The sequence below is a fragment of the Calonectris borealis genome, chromosome 3 (assembly GCF_964195595.1).
Source record: "Calonectris borealis chromosome 3, bCalBor7.hap1.2, whole genome shotgun sequence".
Lineage (NCBI taxonomy): Eukaryota > Metazoa > Chordata > Aves > Procellariiformes > Procellariidae > Calonectris > Calonectris borealis.
The window spans coordinates 79,466,946-79,484,379 of record NC_134314.1 but is presented as its reverse complement, the minus strand read 5'-3'; the positions used below and the strand labels follow the sequence as shown (position 1 = coordinate 79,484,379).

The 17,434-nt window shown below is 41.3% G+C and overlaps 1 protein-coding gene across 1 annotated transcript in view; it reads left to right on the top strand.

Annotated features, from left to right (window-relative positions):
• The window catches only part of RPS6KA2 (ribosomal protein S6 kinase A2), a 179,370-nt gene that overhangs the window by 140,665 nt on the left and 21,271 nt on the right, over window positions 1-17,434 (top strand). Inside the window, exons 13-14 of the mRNA XM_075146316.1 lie at window positions 4,370-4,500; window positions 6,237-6,362. Coding sequence (XP_075002417.1) covers window positions 4,370-4,500; window positions 6,237-6,362 — 257 coding nt within the window. The remainder of the gene's footprint in view (window positions 1-4,369; window positions 4,501-6,236; window positions 6,363-17,434) is intronic.

Here is a 17,434-nt window from a genome sequence, read left to right as displayed (position 1 = left end):
GTCCAGCTGGAACATCCACCTGTCTCCAGTATGTTCGTCATGTTTTGATATACCTATCCCACTGCATGGAAACAAATGATCTTTGGATACCAGACATTTCACACCCTTGATTTTAGCTTTAATTCAGATTTCAGAGGAACTCATTTCTCTGAAATATTGGAGACTGCAAGTTAGTCTGATCTTGAGAGAAGTGCAGACTGGTGCTGCCCCGGAAAGTCTCAGAGAAGCATTGAGAGTTTGGATTGCTTTGGAAGTTCACACTGCATTGGTTGTACTCGCATGAAAACATGCACTTCACGCATGTGCTGATGCCCAGGGTTATATTTTACATTCTACGTGTTACTACTGTTACCTAATTCAATTTGATATCTCATGCGAGACAACTGACTTGGGAGGTTGGTCTTAGGGTGGTGGCTGGGGTGGGGAGATGGTCTGCCTCAGTTCTGCTTCGTGCTATTATGGAAAATGGCCTGACAATCAAACGCTGTCGTTTCACTTCGGCCACAACAACCCCCGGCAACGCTACAGGCTTGGGGAAGAGTGGCTGGAAAGCTGCCCAGAGGAAAAGGACCTGGGGGTGCTGATTGACAGCCGGCTGAACATGAGCCGGCAGTGTGCCCAGGTGGCCAAGAAGGCCAACGGCATCCTGGCCTGTATCAGAAATAGTGTGGCCAGCAGGAGCAGGGAGGTGATCGTGCCCCTGTACTCGGCACTAGTGAGGCCGCACCTCGAATACTGTGTTCAGTTTTGGGCCCCTCACTACACGAAGGACATGGAGGTGCTGGAGCGTGTTCAGAGGAGGGCAATGAAGCTGGTGAAGGGCCTGGAGCACAAGTCTTATGAGGAGCGGCTGAGGGACCTGGGACTGTTTAGTCTGGAGAAGAGGAGGCTGAGGGGAGACCTCATCGCGCTCTACAACTACCTGAAGGGAGGTTGTAGCGAGGTGGGTGTTGGTCTCTTCTGCCAAGTAACTAGCGATAGGATGAGAGGAAATGGCCTCAAGTTGCGCCAAGGGAGGTTTAGATTGAACATTAGGAGAAATTTCTTTACTGAAAGAGTGGTCAGGCCTTGGAACAGGCTGCCCAGGGAAGTGGTGGAGTCACTATCCCTGGAGGTATTTAAAAGACATGTAGATGAGGCCCTTAGGGACATGGTTTAGTGGGCATGGTGTGTTGGGTTGACGGTTGGACACGATGATCTTAGAGGTCTTTTCCAACCTGTATGATTCTATGATTCTATGATTCTATGATTCTATGAAAATAGGAAGTGTGTAACTGAAAGTGTGAATCCCTTTACACTTCCTGAGCAATAGAAAAGCCCCTGCAGACTGGCAGCATATTTTGCAGCCCCTGACTGTTGACTGGTTTGGTCAACCAGAAGGGGAGAGCATCACAAGAGTGTTTAATACTGTCTCATATTGCTGGTGGAATCAAACAAGAGCCTTTTTTATTTTGTGTTTTTTTCTGTTATGACATAGGGCCCCCCATACAAACTTACCCTGTTATTGAGAACGTACCCAGACAGAAAGCAGTGTAATAATTCCTGTGTCATGATGATAATGCAGTCATTGTTTAATAAAGCTGTCAGAAAGATATTACCAAGGAGGGGGCACAGATACATACAGTCATTTTGCACTCTGTCTTTATGAATGAATTCTCCTGCCTGGAAACAGGTTTATGTCAAAGTTTTGGATCCAGTGATTTGCTGTATCTCAAAAAGGTTTTTTAGCCTGGAGGTTGAAAAAGCTTTCTGTGGATGCCTAATCTCAGCTCTGAGTGCACCAAAGATGTGGTTTCTGACAGCGACAGTTCGTCTCTATAGGTATAGTTTCACATCCCTTTTTTTCAGGGATTCGTCTGAGTTGGAGTCGCTTTTTCTGGCCGCTTGTTTCGTAAGTCCACCACTGTGGACCCCTATCTCGTTTGTGCTGACTCAGCTCCTCACAGGGAGTGGGAGACTGAAGCAATCCAGGTTATAAATGGTGATTTGAACAAGGATCAAACCAAGATCATTCTGATGATCCAACTTAGATTTCAGTCCACAAATGTTTGTACCGATGTAAGTGATGGGGCAGCATGCTGTAACCAGCAGGGATGTCTTAGGCTGGCTTTACTGCTGAGAAAAAATATGTAAAATTGCACCTGAACGATCTAAATTTCCTCCTCTGTTTGCTAACCCCAGTGAAGGGTACTGAAGTAAATTATTTAAGATTTATGAAGCCTTTGAAAATCCTGTAAATTAGATGCTCTAGTGGGACAAAGCATTATGACTTTCACAGGGAGAAAGATAATCATTATACAAGACTGGTGTTTGCAAGTGGGTCTAATTCAGACATATGAAATGATTGTGGATTTATCAAGACTAGGAAAATGATTTAGATTTCATAGCTATCAGTTAATTAACATAATTTAAAGATAATTTTGCACTTAACACAGGTGTTTTAACATTTAATTCGTATGATGGGCATATCAGTTGGTGGTGATGAATATTTAATATTGAACACCAAATAATCAGTAGTTCTTCTACAGTGTTTGATAAAGAGATTGGCATTGAATTATGAACGAACAGTTATTTTTAAATAGAGATGACCTAGCACTTAAATTTTAGAACCGGATAACAGCTTTTTGAAGTTCAGGAGTGTTGAGATTTGAATTATTGTCATTCTTTTTTTAAAACAAACATTCTTTCCTCTTAATTAATCCTTCTTGGAAAATCACTGTTGTATATATGCCATTGTAAGAAGTACCCAGTGATGCAAGAGGTCTGGTGTGATTCATCCATGCATTTGCAAGGAGAGTGCACATCAATACACTGACATAAACAAATAGCCCATGTCGTTTTACCAAAACACAAGCTTCTCCACGTACTTTGCAGTAAGGTCTGACTTGCTGTGCTTATTTCTGACTCCTGTCAAAGCTGAGGCGGCTTTGTAATGTGATACAGAATTAGCTGCAGTCTCAGTTTTGTTTATTTCTGAGCAGATAATTTGTTTTTACCATATTCTGGCTTCAGATCCTCTGTTCATTTGATCAGTAGATTTATACAGGGAACGTCCACACAACAAAATACATTCTCACATATTTTCAGGACCTCAAGCAATACTTAGTCTTCCATGCCATTGCCCTTCACACTACTGGGTGGTGCTGACGGTGTAGGCAGGTGAGTCAGATATAAGGTCCACTGGGGATGTATTTTCTTTACTGTAGTGAAACTGGGTATTTACACACTTCCTACAAGGAGATAGCTTTCTAAAGGAAGTTTAGCTCTGTAACTTTGCCATGGTAAATCACGTATTGTACTGGAGGAAATGTGAAGGGGAGAGGAGGAAAAAAGAACAAATAAAAGGTGAGCAAATTTTAGTACTATAGGTTTTATAATACCCAGCCTGCTACCCAGCTACCAAGGAATGGTTTGAAATGCGACTCTTTCTTGCATATGAAAATAGCTGGGACAAAACATACACTAGGGAGGAAGACCTCTTTAAAGCTTTTCAGAATTTTAAGTGAAGTGCAAATCTTCTCTTCTTGGTTTGGCAGGCCGTTTCTCTCAGCGAGCAGTGGCGTAGGTACCAGGAACTGCTCTCTAGTTATTTCATTCCAAAGGTAGAATTATTCAGGGCTCTTTGATCTCCAGCCATTCCTCCCCTGGATTTGCCATGTCAGAGGAAGCAGTAAGGAGAAAAAGTCCATGAAGGTTAGTTAAAACACTCCTAGTCATTTTGAACATCTGAGGACAAGTCAACCAGCATCTTCCTGGAGTAAGTCACAGCTCCTAAAGCTGCTCCAGAAAGATCCTTATGAGGCCACAAACCACCCCTACTGGAGCATCGCACTTTTACACTTGCTTCAGGTCCTGTCTCTTCTACATTCTCCTGACCCACACAACGTACCACATTACGCAGAAAGCACTTTAGCCTTTGTAATTTCTGTAGTCAACGTGTGCTGCAAAGGACAGATATAGCAGCTTGCAACTTTTTTCCGCTCCCTGGAGAACCTGTGTTAAGCCAAAGGAGCGCCCTGCCTTGAGCCATCTGTCTTTCTCCTAGCCTCGCGTCCTGCGCCTTCTCTCTCTGTGCAGACTCCTGGCACAGGCAGTGCTTTGCCTAAGAATGAACATGCACTGTGAAAAAAACCTCTGTATCCAAGAGGAGAGATCCTTGCAAAAAATACCCCTGCACTGTTCAGATCCAGAGGAACGGGATGGAGAAGGCACACCAAAGCCTTGATATGGAGGTGGATTATATTCACATGTGTCTGCCAGTTTAGCAGGACCTGCTGTTGACTGGCAGGGGTGACTGTTGCAGGTGCTATGCTATTACTTTCTGATCTTTTGTGCAGCTCATGAGGCCATTTTCTTCCTTCTCCTACAGACTCCCCAGGTGTTCCTCCAAGTGCCAATGCTCATCATCTTTTCAGAGGGTTCAGCTTCGTGGCCTCTAACTTGGTGCAGGAGCCTGCACAGCAAGATGTGCACAAAATCACCGTCCATCCAATTGTGCAGGTACCGATGCTGATGTTACACTTCACGCTTGATGGGCAGATACATATGTGCATAGTGTATTTAAACTGCCTCAGCGTTCTCACTGGTATTTCACAGCTACCCAGTGTAGGCAGGAGGTGTTTACATGCAGCATGTAGGAGGTGGAAAATGAGAATTTTTTCCCGAAGGCTTTTATCTTTAAGTTCACGTTCTCCAAGCCTTTACAAAGGAAGTAGGAATTGCACCTTATCACAACTGAAATGAAAGTACCTCTGAATTCCTGAAACACTATTCCAGTTGTGCGTACAGGGCAATGAAGTGTTGTTTTTTCAGTGAACGCATGCTATTCTCAACAGTTTTGTCTTGGATTACATGATACAGTCTGTGTTGGCAAAGGGGCTTAATGAACTACTGCTGAAGGCTTCCACGGACACAGAGCCCAAGCTCCGGGGTGTAAGAGGCCACCGCGTTCCTGGTGCTATTGCAGAAGAGCCTGGGTGTACTCACATAACCCAGAGCGGCTTGACGGGGGAAGGACACTTGCCAGACACCTGGTTCTTTGCTGCCATTCCCCTACAACATGCTCTCCAGTTATTGTAATTTAACAGAAATAGATTGCTACAAATGTCTCAATACATCAGGGGAACAGTGAATCAGGAGAAAGAACTAGGCTGCTCAAAGATGCAGCAAATTTTCCCACAAGGAAAAAGTTCCTCTCCTACCCACAGCCAGAGGTGTGCATGCCTCAAGGAGAGAGCCCCTGCCTGTGGTTTTCATAGGTTTTCATAGTTTTCGTCCTTATTTTAATAATTTACAGTGGAATATGTCATATTCTTAAAGATTCTCTTATGCAACAGTAAGTGAAATGTTATCCAAGCAATTACATCCCAGAAATTTTATATATATTCCTGTGGTTTGCTTTGTAAAAATGTATTGAATATTAACACATGTGTGTCTTATAATTTAGAAGGTTCTGTGCGGACTGTGTTAGTGAGGTTACATTTTTAAACAGAGGATTTTAGAGGATTTTTAGAGCTGCTGGCCATTTCTTGAGTCCTGGGATGGAATTTGCAAGGCCTCAGATTTGGGTTTCACCATTTAACCAATTCACCTGCCCAGACAGTTTCTAAAAGGCATATGAACTAATGATGCCATAGTTCATTCTATGCCTTTCAATAAATAAAATTAGAAATTTTAAAGTATTTTCTTACTATTTTCACTAGTAATATATTTTCTTAAATTAGGTTGTCTTAAAATAGTAACTTTTCTCTCACACAAAAATCATAATTAAACGTATCCTGGACAAGACCTCCAGTGGTCTGGAGACACACCCCGTATGTGGGATATCTGTTTTGAAGACTGTGAAGCTATCAGTTGTTTAGAAGTTATCTGTAATTAGAAATACGTTTATATTGTCGAGATATGTGGGTTTGTCAGGGGATTTGGGCCCACAGTTTCCTTTGAATTTCTAATAGGAGGTGATTGTCTGCATTCCATAAATAGTACAGAAAATCACTGCTTTTTTGCCGTTACTTCTACATGGACAAGTCCATCTTACAGACTGGAAAAAGGTAAAAAGGGAAGGGACACACTTGTCTAACTAAAGAGCTTCAGATTTTTTAAACTGGACTTAGAAAAACTGCTAAGGAGAAGAGAGCTCTGTGAAGGAGAAGAGATCAAGCAATTCCTTTATTGCTAGTCCTTGCTTTTACATACCCATGTCCTGATTACCTTGTTTCTTTTGTCTTTCCCTATAGCAGTTACATGGGAACAACATTCACTTTACAGATGGATACGAGATCAAGGAGGACATAGGAATTGGCTCCTATTCAGTGTGCAAGAGATGTGTTCATAAAGCTACAGAAACAGAGTTTGCAGTGAAGGTAAGAAAGCCTTCTGGTAGATGCCAGAAATGTGGTTGAGACCGCTCTGCCAGCCTGGGCAGCAGTGCGGTCAGTGGATATTCTGTTGGCTTATTTCTTGTTGGCGAGTGTTGCTCGTTTTTCTTTCTTTTGGAAGATGACAGGTTTCATGATAAGCCTTATATTATTTCTCACACCTTAATCTCATCAAGTAAAATTCCTGGATGGAAAAAACCTTTACAGTCTTGCATGGAAATCCTGATTCCTTGCAAACTAGATACATTGAATCATCATAATAAACACAATAACATATAAAATGATTGCAAAGTTGAAATAGCATTTTATTCTTCTTTCTCAGGTTCTTTAGTTCTGACATTTTTTATTGTAATTAGACAGATTTATCCGTGAAAACCATGATCACCTTCAAAAACTTAGATTTCCTTTTGTCTCCTTGACATTCAACCCCAACATGCTACACAAAGGAGCAAAAGGCAATCTTCAGCAGAGATTTAAAACATTAATTCAGTGGAATTTAGTTGGATATTAAAGACAAGTCAGTGAACTTCAGACGTGGTCAAGCAACACTACGTAAAACAGAGTCGCTGCAGAGGCCAGGAAACTGCTAGGAGGTAGGTATAAGGGAACCTTTTCTGGTAGGGAAGAACTTCCGTAGAGCTGCTTTGGAAGGTCATGCTCAGAGGACTAAGTCACAATCTCTATTAAATGCTATTGAATAAACAGTATGCAGCTATTACAGGGGGCAGAACAGACCAATGTATGTGGCAAGTGATTGCGAGGTTTCGGCTCAGAGGAAGAGTTCCAAACATTCGATTTTCTTTAAGAAAAAGGCATAGCAATTAAAATACTCATATGATACAAAAGTATTTCATGTTTTTGTTCTCGTACCAAAAAGAGACAAGATTGGATTAAATGAGGAATTAGTATAATGAATTTGAAAAGACACGGACAGTTAAGATCCTTTCATTCTGTATGATCTCATGGGAACAGATTGCTTAAATGAGCATAAAGACAAAAAGCAACTCCTTGGAATCAGTACATAGAGAAATGTGTTTACCAAACTTGCAGTAAACAAGGGATTCTAGCCAATTGCCGCCCTACTTTTCTTATTTTAAAATTTTAGAAAAGATATGTAAACTTAGCTTATAAATGAGATTGTGTCTTTGCTATTAAATGAGATGATGCGAGCTTAAAGAAGTGATCCAAACTGCAGTCCATGAGATAAATGAGCTGCAGGTAGTCAGTAGAATAATATTAAGCCTTTTATTCAGTATTATTTTCCATTACAAGACTGATGATAATGCAGTATCCATGAAAGTCCATGAAAGTTTTGGTGTCTCCCTGTGATGGACACAAAAATCTGGAAGCCACTAATAACTGACAATCTGTTGGTGTCACTGTTCAAATAACTGTTGATTTTTCTAGGCTACATCATAATTAGGAGCGTAGACCTACCAGCAGGTCCGTGGGCTTGCGCATGAACATGCTAGGATTTTAATTTCTAATGAATGGAAAAATTAGGTTTTTCCAGTGTCCAGGTCATTTGTCAACAGATGGCATTACATTATAGTAGGTATGGGTTCTGTGTAATTAAATTCCATCTGTGATGAACAAAATGTATGTTAAATTAAAGTAATAACTTTAATATTTTATTTATATCAAGTATTGCTGACAGTTTTATCAGTGTAATACAGCCAGCATGAAACCAAAATAGAAAGACCTCGGTCCTCAAAGATGTCTGAGTGCCTGAATCCAGGAAGGTCCAGCACCTACTCAGCAGCTGGGGGTTTGGAGTACCTCAGAGGATCCAGAGCAAACTCAACACGTGGAGACACTTAAAACTCCAGAAGAGTTTAACACTTTGATTGCTAGGTTTATGCTCTTTCCCATTTTTATTAATCTTTCCTCCTTTTATTCCTTTCTTCCTCCACTTCTTACGACTCTTTTCTTGTCATGCCAATATGTCTTGATTTTGACTACCAGTTTAGGCAACATGCGCAGCATCTCGGTTTCTGCCACAGTGTGAGTCAAATGTGTCGCCCAGATTTGGGGTTGGAGACGGCTGGTGGGTTTCTGTTTGTACTGTCTTTCCAGCACATTGAGTGCTGTCTCTTTGATTATTATTCCTGCCAATATATTCATTCTACTTTCCTTTCAATTTTATTTTTATTTCATATTAAGATTATATCATTTTGTTATCAAAGTAGCTCACTTTCACAAAGATAGCACAATGCCATCCATTTCAAGTAATTAGATAGCACAGGAGTTGCAACTGATATTATCATAATTATATATCAGTCCCTTTTGACATGCATCCTTTAACTCTCTCTATAAAAATCACTGTAATTAGACTCTTTTCATTTCTTGCAGTAAGTATAATTTTCTCGGTGCTCCCTAATACATAACATTCACAGGAAAAAATATCTGCAGTGATAGTTTGTATGATAGGCAGCAGCCCCATTTGCCTGGCACCACCTCATTAAAAGCTCCCTCTTTAAGATGAACTGCCAACACGTCAGAGAGCATCATCCCGTCTCCCCAGGGGAAGCTGGTGTAGCAAAGGAGTTAAGGAAATGACGTGGTGGCATCACCGTGGGAAGACACACATCATGTCACTGGGTAAATAATCCCTCCATGGAGGCTGCCACTCACCAGGCCTTATTTACTATTGCTGTGTAGTGCCATATTGAGACTGCAGAGTACCGAGCCAGAGTAACTTGAGTCAGAGCTACAGCCAGAAAATCCACTCAGAAAAACAAAACCTAGCCCAGAAACAGAATATATTTATTAAAATGCAACACATTTCATCCCTTTTTCTTTTGCTGGCCATCTGCAACTAATTGGGGGGTATCTTACAGGGATAATTAGATGTCTAGCAGTGCAAAGAAGTTCTTTGCTCGTGTTGTAAAAGCACTTGAACAGATCTGGAATTTCACTTGTTTGAGAGTTCAGTGAGACTCGGCACGTCACTCACTGAGGTGCTTTTGGAAGTCCCCCCAGACACCTCTATGCACCTGTAGGCCTCTAACTGCCTTTGTAAATCCAATCATTGAACCTGCAGAAGAAGAGAATTTTCTTGCAACCTATTCCCTCTTCTTCCATGTCATCTGTAAAAATGAAATGCTAATAATAAACTCTAAATCTATTTTAGACGTGCCCTTAGGCTCCAAAATGCAATATTTAAGAATTCAGACTTATATCTCCACTTCTGAGAGCATTTCAGTACCATGCAACAGAAAACCTTGTAGACAGCCAGATTTCCTGCAAACTGAGTCTACCCTGAAACTAGTAGCCACCTACCTGGGTCAGTGCAGGTAGCTGTTGGTTTAGCAAGTCTTTGTATCATATTCTACTGCATGTACATACTCTGGGGTACTTTCAACATTTAACTCTTAGACTTTCTTTCCATCTCATTCCCAAGTGAAGAAAAGTACAAAGTTCTGAAATACAAGTAAGTATATTGTTCATTCTTCTGAATGCTTTATAAGACTCTGGCAGAAAGAAGAAAGACGGGGAAAAAAGAGTGTTTCTCCTCTGACGGACCTCTAACATGTTTCAGGTTCTTCTGCTAGAATATTGATCATCCTGACTACAGCAGGCATAATGATTTTTAATAGCAAAGGGAACTTGCATTGTCGATCACAGTTACAAGCTTTACATGGGTATAAATGTAACAATGAGGTGAGAAATAAAGGAAAATCAGATCAAACTATTTCAGTCACATCAGTATCTAGAGAAAATAAGTCAATTAAGTAAAAGAATGATGCTAGAGCAGATGGGAGGATTTATGTGGATGGAAGAAAGTCTGCAATGGAAGCCTAAACAGATTAAGAGCTCTCATTTGGAAAACAAAGGAAATGCTACAGTTCAGAGTTCTTGGTGAATCAGATTTTTCAAAACCTGCCAGAGATTTGATGCAATTAGCCTATTCCAAAAGTTTTTCCTTACCTGAAACCATTGCGCTGGTTTCAAGCTTGGATCCCTACATGTAGTGAAGCTTTCAAGCTGGATTTTCAGATCTGCTTCTTACTGATGCCAGATTAAGTAAGTTTGCAAAGGACCTGATTGCATCCCCCTTTTTCTAAAGATTTCTCTATTTAGATTGGCTCCTTACCAGCAGGAGAGATTACTGGTGGATAATAGCCAAGTAAAAACTGCTGCGGCTATGGCCTATTCTACCGCTGATATGGTAACTGCCCCAAACGTTGCAGAGGCAGGTGGCATAGGTGCCAGCTTCAACAGCTTGATGCCAACTGTTTTCTTCTCCAGGTCAAAAGAATATCTAGCTGGTTAAGTCTTATGGATTTTTAGTCCTTCCATGCTGTTAGAGCCAGGGCAAAGAACTGGGTAAAAGGACAGGATATATGCTTCTCCCTCCTTTGAAGAAGAAAAACATACAGTAGAGATAGTCCCAAATGACAAGTCCAATTTTGCAGATGCCAATATTACAGTGGAATTTGGATCTCGAAACACATGTGAATTTCATGACTTTTTCCTATCTCTGTAATGTACTAGCCAACTATTTGTCTCCAAATGTTCTACAGCTGTGAGCAAAGCCAGATTTTGCAGTCTATGTCTGCCTCTGGGATACAGGTTAGTTTAGAGTCCCAGTAAATCCTACAGTTCATACATAATTCTGGTAATTACGAAGCACTGAAAGTACATCTATCTCGGCATGTTTTGGTATGTGCAGACTGGGGAGAAGGTGCATTTTAATTAGCTATAAAAATGCAATACCAGCAGAGAAGTGATGTCAACATGCTATCAATAAATAGAAGTCAGTAACTCATGAGAGCTGTTTTTAGCGGGCCTGTGTAATCAGACTTGCTATTTACCTCTATTTATTTGCTACTAACAGTGAGCGACATAGTCACGAAAAGCTGTATGAGTTCCAGAGCTGTTTCATAATCTCTTCAAACTTCATTTTCCTCTCCCATTGATGGTCTTGGTTTGGTTGGTTGTTTTTAGGTGGTTGGTGTAAGTAGATACAATATCATGCTAATCTGAAGGCAGGAGGTTACACGGTGGTATTTAGTTGGCTCTACAACTTTTTCTCCATAACCTATATTATGGTTATGTCAGGATTTTAGTGCTGAATGCAGAAAGCATGAATAACAAAGAAAAGGTAGTCGTCTAAGATTGACTGCAGAGTGGTGCACTCTTCTGCAATTCTTTAAAGAAAATAGGAAGCCTGGACACATGTAGCTTTATTTATTGAAACAGGAAAAGAAAAAAAAAAAAGAAGAAAAAAAAATCAGTCCAAAGGTCTTCAAATCTCCTTGACAGTTAAGGTGTCTGTAGATCTAGAGACATTTGCTTAGATTTGTTTCTTCTTAACCATAGAAAGTCACTAAAGTGACTTTCCTTTAAAGTGAAACAGACTGTGAAATTTTCAGGGGAGGGTTTGTGTCTATTTTTGTCTGTGAGAGGTACCTAGTGTCTGGTGGAACATGGATAAATATATCAGTATTTTAATAGGCAAGTCAATGGAAAGTTTGCTGGATAACCTCAGATTTCTTGGCCCTGAGCCTGCCAGCTTGTCAACACCAGCAGGTACCCATCTACTGCTCGTCCGACCTTTCCTCCCTCTGCCTGCGCCAGAACATGGTACAGGGCTCAGGCCCCAGGGTATATGCAGAGATCTCCAGGTCAGAGCCACTGGTAAATGCATCCCCTTTAAATTTAGCTTTGAAATTTAGCAGAAGTTACCTGCTGCTGGAGCAGAGCAGTAACAGGACTCTGCAAGGGAGAGGATGGGCTGAATGGGTATGGATCAGATGCTGAGGTTCTGTCTCAGTTCTCGTTCGATCCCTGGTCATGCAAACTCCTCTTGACTTTGCTGGGTGGCTGTCACAGTAAGGTTTATATGGATGAGAGTATGGCTCTATCACACCTCACACTCAGAGGGAAAATGGCATCAGGAAGAATATAATGTGATCTAAAAAGACCTCATTAAAAAACCTAACTGAAGGGAAATGGGAGTGATAACTGTGCTTCCATAAGCCTCTGTCCTTGCTCTTCCCTGAGATGGCTTATCACATTATCTATGAAGAGCATATCTCTTGCCTCTGCAGGATCATACTGATGATTCTGAAAGATACTTTCCAATATTTTATTGAGAAAATATCTCTGACTGCAGTCTCCCCCAAAATTTTCATTCCTATTTGCTTTCATTCCCTGAATGATATGTAATGAAGCTGTTCAATATACTCAATTAATTCGTAGAATGGAAATATGAAGATTTGAATACCAGCATCAGACAAACGTTGCATAAATGTGTTACTAGTGTAGTTAAACTTTTATTAATAAAATTGAAAAACAAATCTATAGATTTCTGTCTTACTAACATGCTTGCATATAAGTAAGTGCGTTTTGCCTGTAGTACCTGGGTAGGACTACTAAACCCCGTGGGACCGTGTGCTATTTTGGTATCCATGGTGTAAGATAGAATATAAACAAATTAGAGAAAATCTGTAGCAGAAAATATGCAAGAATTACAAGCCAAGGTCTATCAAGAGAGCTACAAATATATATGATGTAAGACAGACAAGAGTCCAGTGGGATGCGATCAAAATCTATAAATATCTCTAAGGTGATATAAATGATGGATGACAACCATTCGGCTGCTAAAGACAGCAAGACAAGACAGAATGTCTTGAAGCTAAAAAAGGGAGTTTCAGAAAAAAAAGTCTGATGGTAAGAGCAGTTGGTAAAACAGACTTTTCAAGGATATGACCACGACGTCCTCCCCCTCAGATGCAAAGAAGTTGGATCTGTCATATTAGTGGAAAGGTAGCCTTACAAAATGCAGGGTCAGAGGTATAAGACCCCTTCTTACCTTGATAAACGACAGAGAACATTTACCATGTTCTCCCATGAAGTTTGGTTTATAAAGCTGGGATTCAGGAAATCCTGCTGTCCAGACACTTCCGTAAAAGATGTTTTTCACTGTCTGAAGGATACTTAAGCTGGTAGTGTGGCACCAGATTCAGTAGGCTGTAGGGTGCTATGTAGGAGATACAGGCTTCAGAGCAGATTTAGGCACAAATCTCTGCGCTGCTTTGGATTTGCATAGGGAGGGCTGTTTTCCAGAGTGCTCTGCAAAGAAACCAGCATGAAGAGCCCTAGACTACAACTGGAATCCATGGTGGGTACGGTAAGGGTGATTACAAACGGCATGGACGGGTGTCCTCTAGATATGATCGAAAGAGAAAATTATTTACAGTAAAATGGATAAAGTAGCAAAGAATTGGTGGAGAAAGTTGTCTATGAGGATCTTATGTCTGATCTGTGAGAGTATTTTTGAAGGCTTTCTTGGTTTTCCCGTTTCAAACAACTTTATCAAAGGGCCTGACTTCCACACTGGACCAGGGCCGCTGTGTGCAATTTCACTCACCACAGCAGGAGGCAATGTAGCATATTTTATATGCTGTCCTCGTTTTTAAAGATTTGGGTTTACTCAAATACCTACAAAACTTCAATGAGTCTCATTTTTCTATTGTTTTGATTTGAGTGTGTTCAGATTTCTGCCAGATACTCTCCCCATAGAAATAAGTCAGTTCTCCAAGGAGGCACTGCTCAAATAGACAGGACCCTGCAGCTACAGCTTCAGAAAGGATGGGTCAGTACAGACTGCTGGGCTCCGCTTGAAGAACTTGGGAGAAGAAGGCAGGGCAGACAGCCAGGAGTGCCTTGAGCACTTCTACAAGCAGCAAGCTTGTTTGTAGCAGCAAGAGCCATTGCTGGCTGGTGACTTTTTGGGTAAATGGGATCAAGGCGTTGCTTAAGTCTTAACAAAATAAACAGAGGAGGCAGATAGAAATACAGAAATATGTGCAGACCACCTCTTAAACTCAGCTTCAGAGCAAATCTTAGATGTGCCGCGGTTGTACAACCCCTCTGGCATAAGGATTCCTGCAGCCTCCTTCCCATTTGGTCACGAAGCTCACAGTGCCTCTCTCCTTGGCATGGCTGAGCCTCTGAAGAATGTGAGATGATGGCATTTCTCACTGCTAACTAGATCTTTTCTGAGACCTAGGATCAGGCAGCAGTTTTCCTACAGCTTAGTAATATCATGTTTCTCTTCTCTAGCCTGCTTGCCAAATACCTAAGTATTTTGGACAGAATTTGGTCCTTCGTGGCTCTGTTTCTCTTTTGGGGCCATTTAAACCGTGTTTCTTTTATTTGTCTTCCATATTGATGTAATAATTTTCCCCTTTTATAAGATCTGAATATGATATACTGGTTTCCATCCCTGAAGCTTTTTGTCAAAGAAAGTGGGAGTAGCACTGCAGTCATTTTACGGACTGAAAACTCATCCATCTGATCCAAGGACGTGTGCTAGGGCTGAGCAGAGCAGACTAAAACACAGTGCAGAGCCTTCCCCACCTATTCTGCCTCCAAAACTGCAGACTTCTGTCTAAAATGAGCTTTGCTGTTTCACGGGTACTATTGAACCAAATTTGTTAATGCTTCTGTGTTGCTCAGAAAATGTGTGCTACTGTATAAATGCTAATTACTAAGTACTACAGTTCCAGTTGACAGCTTAGGAGTGCTAAGTCAGCAAACAGTGGCAGCCAGTGGGAATGCTCTGTGTGCAGAAAGTTTAATGTCTCGCCCGCACAGCTTGATCTGATGGCCAGTGCTTATTTCAGAAAAGTATTGCTAATTAGGCCTGTTTCTCTTATTATAGTGAAATTCATTTCACTATTTTTCTGAAAGATTTAAGCATGGATGGGGGAATGAACTTCTGGAGCTAATCAAAACTAATAGCACAGCAAATAGTCCCTCAGAAACTATTAGGCTTGGAATAGTTCTCCTTGGAGACATCTTAAATGTAAAATTATACCATGTCCTTTTAAATAATGTTAGCCTTTCTGCAGTGATTTTCATCCAGCTTGAGTAATTTGACATCAAAAAAAGAACCAAATTAAAACAGATGCTTGGCATGAATAGGGCTTAGTTTTAGAAGGAAATATTACTGAAATGGAAACCTGTACATTTTCCAGCGGCACAGAACTGCAGAACTCTCTCTCTGTGACACTTTCATTGGAATTAATATTGTAGGTGAAACTGTCAGGTTAAAAACTCTACATGCTGCTGCACCTCCTTTCTTCAGAAGAGATGCAAATCCCACCTATAGTCAGTTCCACCAGTGGTGCCCTGAATTTTCAAATATATCATAGATATGGTGTAGACATAATGTGCAAAGGGACACAAAATTAATTCTCCCTTTGGTCATCCCCGCCCCCCCCCAGAAAAGGAAAGAATTTCTACAGGGAGTATCGCATCACACTGTATTATATGAATCTCTTCTTAAATGTGATTAACCCATGCTTACACTCCAAACAGGCTTTAGAAAAAACTTCAAAGTATGTAACAGAAAATAAAGCAGCTTTAAAAAGTGTAGAAGGCTCTCTTCCTCCTCCATGCTTTTTCCACAAAGCCATCATAAGTTCCCTGGTGCTGGTCAAAAGGAGCTTTACATACTCCTGCTGCCTAAACACACTGGCAGCCTCAGCTGTGGCTGTTCAAGGTACTGCAATGCCCAGGTGTCTGCCCTGAACTTCTGCTGGACTTTCTGTTGCTGTAGCCAGAGCAGCAGATCAGGGCTGTACCAGTGGCTCAGCTGCCCCAGTTCATGCTCTTGTATCTCTGTTTCAGCTGCCAGGGAAGGTCACTTGGGGCAGCTGAAGGCGAGGTAGACACTGGTCTACACTTGGGACCGGGGGCAAAAAAAGCTATGCCTTCTGCCGCTGCAGCATGACCCACTAAAGCTCCTCAGTCAAAGCCCCACAACCTACTTTTTATCCATGTCTGTGTTGCAGGGTGTACCTTTAATGCTTCCCAATTCTTCTTGTGGAATAAATCCACTAAAATAAAATGGAGAATTTTTGCTGCAGTCTATGGTAGTGGCACACACCACGGTGTTAAGGGTTAAACCACAGTGCCAGTATTAGGTACATTTAGCTTTCCCAAGAAGGCAGATGGCTACTGTTGCCCATTTCAATTGATGTCATTAGACAGAGCTTTTGCATCCTGTTTCACGTAAGGGGAAAAGTCAAGTCAGAGCCAAGCAAATGTTTTAATGCAGTCTTGTTTGTTCATTAAAGATGCACAAAGTCCTTTCTCCCAGCACAGGAAGACCCAACAACAGACAGGAGTTTCCTCGCTGCTAGCTCCAGCTTGGCCTGGCCAGAGCCCCATCCTTTCTCCTCAGGCCCGTATCACTGCTCTTCCCATCAGTGCATCTCATGTTTCTTTTCTGTCTTCTTTCTCACTCTGTTGCTTTTCTCTCACCCTTTCTTTTAGGCTGTTCATTTTCCAGACAGCAAAGGCAGTTTAACTGTCACCTCCTACCTCTTGCCTTTTTCCAATCTCACAACCGTAGTGATGGAGGACTCCATGTGAGGAACACAGCCATCCTCCTCGCGCAAGGTCACCCAGGTTAATTTCAGCTGTTTGAAAAGGCAATTTGTATTAACAGGGCTAATTCTGCCCAAAGTGGATTAGGGAGTGCTCACACGTACCGTTTCTTTGGCAGGGCTGTGAAGGCTATAAGTCCCAGCTGGTGGGTGGTATCAAAGAGCTGAGCACTGTAATGCCTGCTAATGGCATAACTAGATCCAGAAGAAGAAATTGATCTACACAGTTGGAGGCACGCAAATACCTTCACAAAACTGCAACAAGCAAATATAAATATATACTGTCTATATAGTTGCTGTACCAATTTCAGCAAGGCTTTACCCACAGAGAACTGTATTGATACTCTCTTTTATACTCATCAGTCCACTCTGGCAAGGCTGAAGACATTGAAAACCTATTAGTAAGGGAGAATCGGGTGATTTTTTTCCATGCAAAAGACTCGTAGAAGGACTTGTAAAAACTGGCCAGACACGTTAATTAGAATTTTGAAAATGTTCTCTCCTGATCCTTTCTTCCTTTTTAGAGGAAGAGTTCAGTATTGTCCTTTGATGGTGCTCAACTTATTTTAAAATATCATGAGGTTCTTACCCTAAATTCTGCTGAAGAAAATGCACCTTTTCTTTCAGCTAGTCAGTGAAATACACAAAGGA